This window comes from Triticum urartu, chromosome 7A (assembly GCF_056163025.1).
Source record: "Triticum urartu cultivar PI428250 chromosome 7A, HENAU_Tu73, whole genome shotgun sequence".
Classification (NCBI taxonomy): Eukaryota; Viridiplantae; Streptophyta; class Magnoliopsida; order Poales; family Poaceae; genus Triticum; species Triticum urartu.
The window spans coordinates 127,298,446-127,307,527 of NC_141879.1; the positions used below are offsets into that span (position 1 = coordinate 127,298,446).

The window sequence follows — 9,082 nt, forward strand, 5'->3', positions numbered from 1 at the left end:
TCTCTAGTTGCGACCAAGCTAGAAGACATGCAATTGCGTGCCTGGTCTGGGGATGCAACTGGGCCCCCCATGTCTCTCGATGCCGCGCCCACCGACAAGACAAAAAGCCCTCTAGTTGCGACCAAGCTAGAAGACATGCAGTTGCATACCCTCCCTCCCCCCGAGTTGGGACTAGAAAACTAGAAGCCACCCCTCCGGCAACCAACAAAAAATGGAAGTCAAGATTGCAACCCAGCTAGAAGACATGCAGTTGCGTGCCTACTGTGGGACATGCAACTGGGGCCCCATGTCTCTCGGCGCCGCACCCTTCCGACAAAACAAAAAGGGTATCCCCCCTCCCCCGAGACGCGACCAACAAAAATAGAAGCCGCCCTTCAGACAAAAACAACAAAATGGAAGTCGAGTTGCGACCAAGCTAGAAGACATGTAGTTGCGTGCGTAGTGTGGGAGATGCAACTGGGGCCCCCATGTCTCTCGACGCTGCACCCTTCCGACAAAGAAAAATATCACTCTAGTTGCGACCAAGCTAGAAGACATGCAGTTGCGTGTCCTAGTGTGGGAGATGCAATTCGGTCCCCATGTCTCTTCGACGCCATACCCTTCCGACAAGAAAAAATCCCTCTAGTTGTGACCAAAGCTAGAAGACATGCAATTGCGTGCCTGGTGTCTTGACGCCGCCCCATTCGACAAAACATTGGGTACCCGCCCCCCCTCCCAGAGTTGGGACAAGAAAACTAGAAGCCGCCCCTCCGGCAACCAACAAAAAATGAGAGTCAAGTTGCAACCCAGCTAGAAGGCATGCAGTTGCGTGCCTAGTGTGGGAGATGCAACTGGGGCCCCATGTCTCTCGACGCCGCGCCCTTCCAACAAGAAAAAATCCCTCTAGTTGCGACCAAGCTAGAAGACATGCAATTGCGTGCCTGGTCTGGGACATGCAACTGCCCCCCCCCCCCATGTCTCTCGACGCCGCGCCCACCGACAAGACAAAAGCCCTCTAGTTGCAACCAAGCTAGAAGACATGCAGTTGCGTGCCTGGTTTGGGACATGCAACTGGGCCCCATGTCTCTTGACGCCGCCCCATTCGACAAAAACATTGGGTACCCCCCCCCTCCCCGAGTTGGGACCAGAAAACTAGAAGCCGCCCCTCCGGCAACCAACAAAAAATGGAACTCAGGATGCAACCCAGCTAGAAGACATGCAGTTGCGTGCCTACTGTGGTACATGCAACTGGGCCCCATGTCTCTCGATGCCACCCCATTCGACAAAAACGTAGGGTAGTCGGTGTTGCGACCAAGTTAGAGAAAACATGTAGTTCCATGCCTAGTGTCAAATAGGCCCCCGTGTCTCTCGACGGCTCCCGCTCCGACAAAACAAAAAGGTGCCCCCCTCCTCCCCCCGTTGCGACCAAGAAAACAAAATGTCCCCTCCCCTAGTTGCGACCAATGTAGAAAGACATGTAGTTTTACGTGCCCCCTAGTGCGGAACATGTAAATTGGGGGCCATGTCTTTTGACGCCGCCCCCTCCAACAAAACAAAGGTCTCCCACCCCCCAGTAATCATTTTAGAAAAAGACACACAAAAGCCAAAATAGATCGCGACAGGCTTAAAAAAATCTATAAATGTTTCATCGTCCACATTCTCCATTCGTTTGCGTGTAAGGAGCGTGTTCCTCGACACGACAATTAAAAACACATAAGCTGGTTGGATTGCATGGAAAAAAAATTGACATGTATAGAGGAAGTCTCCTGTCTTTGAAACGAATACAATAGCACACATTTTGACATTTAAAAAATATCATGTGCACGTAAATTAAAAAGTATATGAATGTTTACTGAAAAATCAATAAAAAAACTTAGGTGAACACTTGAATATAATGTAGAAAAAGGGGTTCCCATCATATATTATTCAAGCCGCATTGTTTGGTGGACACATAAGAAACGCAAAACTACACTGACAGGTTCAACATGGCATAAAAATGAAAAAAGGTTCGTCATACAGACTTCGACACAGAAATATATAGAATACCCAACAGATGAGTATTATAGACGCAACTCTGCTTGTCATCAGTTGCTGTGCGTGGTGCCTAGCCAAGCTTCTTCAAGATAACCAGGACATGGACATCATCCCTCTCGCTGCTCTTGAAGCCAATAAGAATAGCTGTGTTGACTTTGAGTCCTCTGCTAGCTGCGAAGTTTTTCCACTTCTTGCTGCCAAACACAATGCGGCCATCATCAGTAGTTTTGTATGAGATTTTTTTGAATCTCCGACCATCCACAGAAATACAAACAACCCCCTGTTCTTCAAACGGCGTGGCAGCAGCAACTTTCTTGGGTATTTTCTGTCAAAAAAACACAAACAGACACGAAAAAATGTGAGTGTTTATATCAAAACAATCAAACTTTCTTTGGTCTTTGAATACTTTAAAAAACGGGTAAAAAACACAATTCAAATTTTTTTTGCTTGAAAAAAAGAGCATACTGGAAAAAAAACTGAGCACGAATACATGTTCAAAACATTCTTGCAGATACTAAAAACTAATATATATATATATGCATTGTGTGTTCACATATATATGCCTGTAGCATACATATATTACCCCTCGCCCCTTCTCTTTCAAGGAATCATATTTGCATTGTGTGTTCACATATATATGCCTGTAGCATACACATACAAAAAAAAAGAAAAAACGAAGACAAAGAGATACATACCATCATGCCCAAGCGAATGTCAGTCCTTGTCAGGCGATGAACAAAAGCAAACCCGATGAAACCATCACTGAGAGGCAGCAGTCCTTGTAGCTGAGCATCCTCTATCTCATTAAGCAAAAGCCCCCTAGTGCGAACAATGCCTTCACCATCATCGCTTGAAGCTTCTCCATCCTCATTACCTGAATCTGAATCTTCAATGGGATCACCCTCTTCCATAGGCTGTTCATCTTCAGAGCCGTTGCCCACCTGGAACCACAAAATAGATGCCGTAGGTGAAGGTTCATCCAGGTGGAACACCACCATCTGACCCTTGCCCAGATTGTTGTCTTCATAGAACTTCCTCCAACCTCTCCCATACATAGCGCTCTTTGTGCGACCCTTGTAATACTTTACCGTGTATGCCCATTGGTTTGACACAAACGTCACCTTCTCTCCTGTCACATTGTTGAAACGGGCCCTTTCATTGCAAGGCACAACCTGATTTGAACAAAAAAACAAAAAAGTTCGGAGTGATGTCACCACAAAAAGTTGTGAGTATTGTGATGACATTAGTACAAAAAGTTAGGAGTTGGTTACACCTACATTCTTGAACTCCTCCCATGCAACCATGTTGAAACCGCTTCCCTTGCTCTTATACTTGCAATGGTTGAAACAAACTCCACAAACCCCCTGTACACATCAAAAAAGGAAGAAAAAAATTAGAATGGATAACTCACTAAAAAAACACTTTACAGTGTCATTCTTTCACCTCAGAAAACATATATATATTTCGCAATGTATTCATGCAGCTTAATGACTGTGAAAAAAGCCCAAACACCATGCTTACCCGATGGTACAACCAAAACAAAAGTACTTATGCTGTAAAAAGACTAGTAGTTTCAGTTTCAGGAAAGAAAAGAAACGAAAGTGTTGCTGTACATGTGGTTACTATTACACTCTTCTGAAAAAAAGGAATTACAAACAAAAAGTAGTTTCAAATAGCTTCACACAGGGTCCGTTCAGGTTCCTGAAATTAAAATCCTGCCCCCCCCCCCCCCAAAATGACAAAAATCTTGCTTTTTAATACATTTTTATGACTAAATTAATTCAGGAACGATGCTAATCTAGGCTAAGATATTTCATTTTTTGCTACTCGACAGATCAGAAAAAACTCCTGTGATGGTCATGAGTCTAACCTCTGAACTAAATGTACCTACATAGAAAAATGGTGGTGCTACTAGTACTACTTCCAGTAAAAAAAACTTAAAAAGATACTAATCACTATTATAGCTACTTGGCTCTACTACTAGTTCTAACCAGTGCCTCAATGAATAAGCAGCTACAACAGTTCTCCTGCCTGGTTCATTCTCTAAAAACGGCGTTTTGCATAAACAGAACAAACAAGTAACTGTCCACGGTGTCAGATATAAAATGCCCAGCCTATACTGTAATCACTAGTTCATGTATTTGTTAACAAAATTAGTATCCAATGCAATTTATTTTGCAGAAAAAAGAAAAGTGTACAAAAATGAATATGCATGCATGTACATCTCCAGCACCTTACTGAACCTAACTGAACTTCAGACTAAAGAAGTACAATTTACTTGGCTTTACATCTGAAGAAGCAGAAAAGAACCAGACTAACTGAACCTAACTGAACTTAAACACACAAAAACAGTATGATCTGCCACACTCTCCAGCACCTTACAACTGCATGAAAAACACACAAAAACACCTCCAATCTATTGGCTGCTTGAACAATAAGGACACGAGAAAAATAACTAAAAAATCCTAGAGTCAATTATAGAGTTGAAGGTATTAAACTTCGCTTGATCCACACAAACAACTACCCTAATCTCTTCGGATATGAGGTATATCACCAACAAGAACTTTGGCACTATGATCTGCCACACCGACATTGCCGATCGACGTGCGTGAGCGAGAGACACTATTTTTTTCTCGAATACGCACGAGTGTGCATATCATTCATTAAGCGAGAGACACTATTGTGCATTCAACGTAAACATAAAAAAATAAACTATGGACGCAATTCTCTGCTTCAAACTGCTAATCAGCTATTTAATACAAAAAATAAAAAGAACAGTACCTCATCTTGCGGGGGGATTATGGACATACAAAAATCCTATCTACTCTACTGGATACATGGGCACAGTAACACATTCCTACATTGCAGCAGACATGCACTTAGCTTGGGCGAGGACCTCATATTGCTGACTCACAACAAGCCCCTGGGCTAAAATCTATTTTCAGACTAAGAAGCTAACAAAAAAAGTGAAATTAAAAAGACTAAAAAGTGAGGTTAACTGGGTGTTAGGTCTGCACCACCTAACAAAAAAGGCCTAGCAGCCGCTTACTCTGGCCGCCCCCTTTGAGACACTACAAAAATACAACTTGAACTTGTTCGTACAAACTACCACCTCCAAAAAATCAATCCTCCAATCTGTTGATTGCTTGAACAAGTAAGGATACAAAAAAATGCCAATAAATCCTGGAGTCCATTGTAGACTTGAATCTACTAATCTACACTCGATCCCCTACAGATCTACGGTGTAGCATCAGCAAAAACAAAGGCAGAAAGAAGGACCCCAATCCCCTACAGATCTACGGTGTAGCATCAGCAAAAACAAAGACAAGAAAGAAGGATGGGGAAGAAAAATTAGGGGGGAACTCACTGCATCAGCAGCGCCGGCCATTCCCCTCTCTCGTCCTCTGGTTCGTCTTCTGATTTGATATTGGGGAATGGAGAGAGACGATGTGGATTGAGCTCTGACTGCCCGTTCACTTCTTCTTAATCACCATGGGGGCGGCCGCTTCCACTTCTCAAAAAACAAAACAGCAAAAAAAACAAACAAACAAAAAGCCGCATGGAAAAACAGCCCAGCCCACTACAAAACAAAACGCTCGCGCGGGATCGCGGTTCCACAAAGAAGAAAAGCAAAATGGGCCGGTCCACGCCTTACACAGGCCGAAACAAGGGACAAACCAGCCTCAGCGTGAATCTACACGCTCTTTAGCATCGGACGGCTGAGCAGTCGACTGAGACTTCGCTAAGTCTCAGTCGACTGAGACTTCGCTAAGTCTCAGTCGACTGATTTTTGGCGGATCCATTTCAATTATTCCGTGCATGCAGACCACCCAAAGTCATCATTTGTGTAAATCTCCCCATCGTTAGATTAGGTATCTTATTTTTCATTCCTTTTTAGTGATACTTTAGGGTTATACAATTTATAGCAAGACTTTATTATGCATTCAAACAAAAAGAGATATATCTGTGAAGGTTGTTCCTTATTTTCGCGAAAAGAAAGTTGTATAATTTGTGCAGATGCACATGTGCCGACCACATAAATTCTCATGGTAACACGCAGGGCATTTGTGCAGAATTTTGCCTGACTTTTTATTTCACAAAAATTCCCACTGTAACGCACAGGGCATTTGTCTAGTAAAAAAAGTAACTAGACAAAACAAGTGATTTTCCCAGTTGGTTACAGGGCCCCACATAAGGCTACTTGATGTGTTTCACCATGGCAGAGCAGTCCATGGACAAAACCACATAATTGCATGCAAGATCAAGTGCTAAAGCCAAGCCCTCGTTGCTAGCCAGTGCCTCGAGCACTTCAGGTTCACTTAAATCTTGGACATAGACTGGCGAGGCGCCCAGAAAATTGCCCTCTCCATCTTGGCAAACTGCAGGTCTGCAGCACAAGCATCACCATCCTTATGATGTCCAATAGAGGCACCCACATGAATTTTAACAGATCCCGCAGGGGAGGAATCCATTTGGGTCCTTCATGACTCGCTTGCTTATGTCCCTGCTGCTTCGTTGCTGCAGCAGCAACATCATCTAAACTAGGTAGGAAGTGCAACTTGCCGCACCCGGCAGCACCTCTAAAGTATATAATCATATTCAATCCGGTAATATAGTCATTGGAGCATTGCAAATATAAAAAAACATGATATTGGTTCAGTAGAGTGTCATACACTAAATCTATGAACTGAGCCAAGAAAGGATTAGACAACTAAGATGCCTCTATTCTGATGGACCCTCAAGATAGGAAACAACTACAATACCTTTATTCCGAGCCCCCAAAAGCAGAGCAACTAAAACATCGCATATAAAATATGAACATAGCGATATAGTTTCAGTGTAGTATAACACACCAAAGCATTACATATGACCCAAGAAATATTGGAATTGCAGCTTGCCACACCCCTCTTGCCTAGCCATATCCAATCCAGTAAGGCATCGTTCCCATTCCATAGGTTCAGAGAACAAAATTATCCATAGCGCTATAGTACATTACATGCCAATGGTGCAAAAAATATATATACTAAACACATCAAGGTTTAGTACGTTGTACCAAAGAAGAGCCACAAAGATTGTTCAGTGTACTAACTAATTTATACTGCTTTAACAAAGCATAGGAGTAAACTATTGTAAGTGCATCTAGTGCCCCTTAGTGATTTTGGTGTATTGAAGACTTATAGGTTAAGGGACTGATGCGTTTGTGAGTGTACACAGTTCTATAAGTCTATGAGGAGTTTGATATTTACAAACAAAGTCGACCCCTAAAAATGAAGTTCTTCGACTGAAGACTTTGGATTTCTAAAGACTTTCTGAAGACTTTGAAAGTGAAGAAATTGGTGCGATCCTGAAGACTTGGTATTCATTCGAGGAACATGAAGCATGAAAACTTTTGTTTTCGTAGTTTCATTTTCTCTTTCTTGAATCATAGGAAACACTGTACTGTTAAAGGGGGTCGAGGAAATACTAAGGAAAAATTTCCAAGTGATGCTCAACTCAAATCCTACACCTACCAATCCCTTCGAGTGAAGCCATTAGAAATCTCATACAGCTCGGTCAATTTTTGCAGTGACAGAGATGAAATTCTTCTGGTCTCTGAGAAATTTGTTCTGACTGAGGAGTTAGGAATTCGCCAGTGCGGATTGCCTACATAGTGAGGAACATTATAGCCCTGAGGAATTTGATACTCAAAATTCCGACCGTTGTTGTGCTATGCGTTAGCTGTACCAAAATATCTACCCACCTAACGGTCATATCATTGAAGGGCATTTATGTCTTATCATGTCGGGCTAGGGCCGGTCCACTGATATTGGGGGCCCAGGGGCGAGACGACGTCGAGGGACCTTGTTTACAAAGAATGACAAAATATACTAAATTCTATAATCCAATGGCAAAGGAAATAACAAGTACTCTTCGTGGTCTCTATAATCTGAAAAGGACATTACAAACAACCTTTTTTTTGCGGGAGACGTTACAAACAACTTGCTTCTCTATGAACAAAAGAAAACTATATCATTGTACTAAGGAAAACATTATGGTTCCACAAAAGATTGGTTCACAAACAAACTTTTTAGAAGAGAGATTGAAAAAATATTTTCTGGAAGACATCAGTAGACACGGTGCTTAAAAATGACCAAGACAAGGAATAAAAGCACCTTAATATGGTCGGATATTGTTGGCTAGATCCATGGGAAGAAAAAAGGCCATGCAGTGAACATAATTGCCGATGTACTGAAGAAGCCTTTCCCCCTTCTTTCTTTCTACAGGGCACTCTCTCGAATCTAATGAGTGCCTCTAGAACTAAGAACAAAACAAAATTATATGAGTTACTCTATTTCGTTGTTGGCAGGACAAGATCAGAGCTATTGAACATTGAATTCAGAGATAAACGGCAAACATGTACCATCTCCCAGATAAATATTTGCAGGGCGCGAGTAGAACTGTTTAGTTCATGGAAGAATGGAGTTGTGTTGCTGTTCTGTCCATAGATGCTCAACTGCTCGTGAGTCGTGAGCTTGGGAAGGAACAGGTAGCGAGCGGCGGCGGCGTAATGTAAATCTGGAAACACGAGGCGTCACAGAAAATTGATTGGAGGAGTCAGAGGTAATGGCGCGTGGGAGAGGCTGCAATTTTTGTTTTTCTTTGAGAGGGAAGGGGGGCCGCAGTGTAGCAGCAATACCTGGGCCAGGGCCCCTACCTGCCGGGGGCCCAGGGCGAGCACCCCGTTTGCCCGGCCTATGGGCCGGGCCTGTGTCGGGCTGCTCCCTAGGCTATAAATAGCCACCCCCTACAACCACGAGCTGGTTGGCTACTCCGAGAGAAACTGACACTTGTCATTTGAGAGCATCCCATCCTCCGAGGACTTTAAGCGAAAATCATCAAGTGAGGAAAACCCAAACCCAAACATCTACAAACCCAAAGTGATTGAGCACCACTAAAGAGATTGATCCTGCGTGGATCCGACGCTTGTTACCTTTGAAGACTGTGCATCTTCCAGACGGTTAGGCGTCATGGTCTAGAGCATCCAAGAGGAAATTGTGGATCGCCGAGTGACCAAGTCTGTGAAGGTTTG

At 43.1% G+C, this 9,082-nt stretch overlaps 1 protein-coding gene across 1 annotated transcript; it reads right to left on the reverse strand.

Annotated features, from left to right (window-relative positions):
- Positions 1 to 2,083: 2,083 nt before the first annotated feature.
- Positions 2,084 to 5,483, reverse strand: LOC125522210 (uncharacterized). The gene is made up of 4 exons (XM_048687296.2): positions 5,381 to 5,483; positions 3,291 to 3,377; positions 2,709 to 3,185; positions 2,084 to 2,338 (listed from the first exon to the last, which is right to left on the reverse strand). Exons 1-4 carry the CDS (start codon positions 5,399 to 5,401, stop codon positions 2,084 to 2,086), a joined length of 840 nt encoding a protein of 279 aa, XP_048543253.2. The 5' UTR covers positions 5,402 to 5,483.
- Positions 5,484 to 9,082: the final 3,599 nt, after the last annotated feature.

Excerpts from the sequence above, each read along its gene's own strand:
- LOC125522210 (XM_048687296.2), bottom strand. The coding sequence starts at position 5,401 with ATGGCCGGCGCTGCTGATGCA. Across the intron at positions 3,186-3,290 it reads CATGGGAGGAGTTCAAGAAT|GTTGTGCCTTGCAATGAAAG; the intron begins GTAGGTGTAACC and ends TGTTCAAATCAG. Across the intron at positions 2,339-2,708 it reads ACATTCGCTTGGGCATGATG|AAAATACCCAAGAAAGTTGC; the intron begins GTATGTATCTCT and ends TTTTTTTGACAG.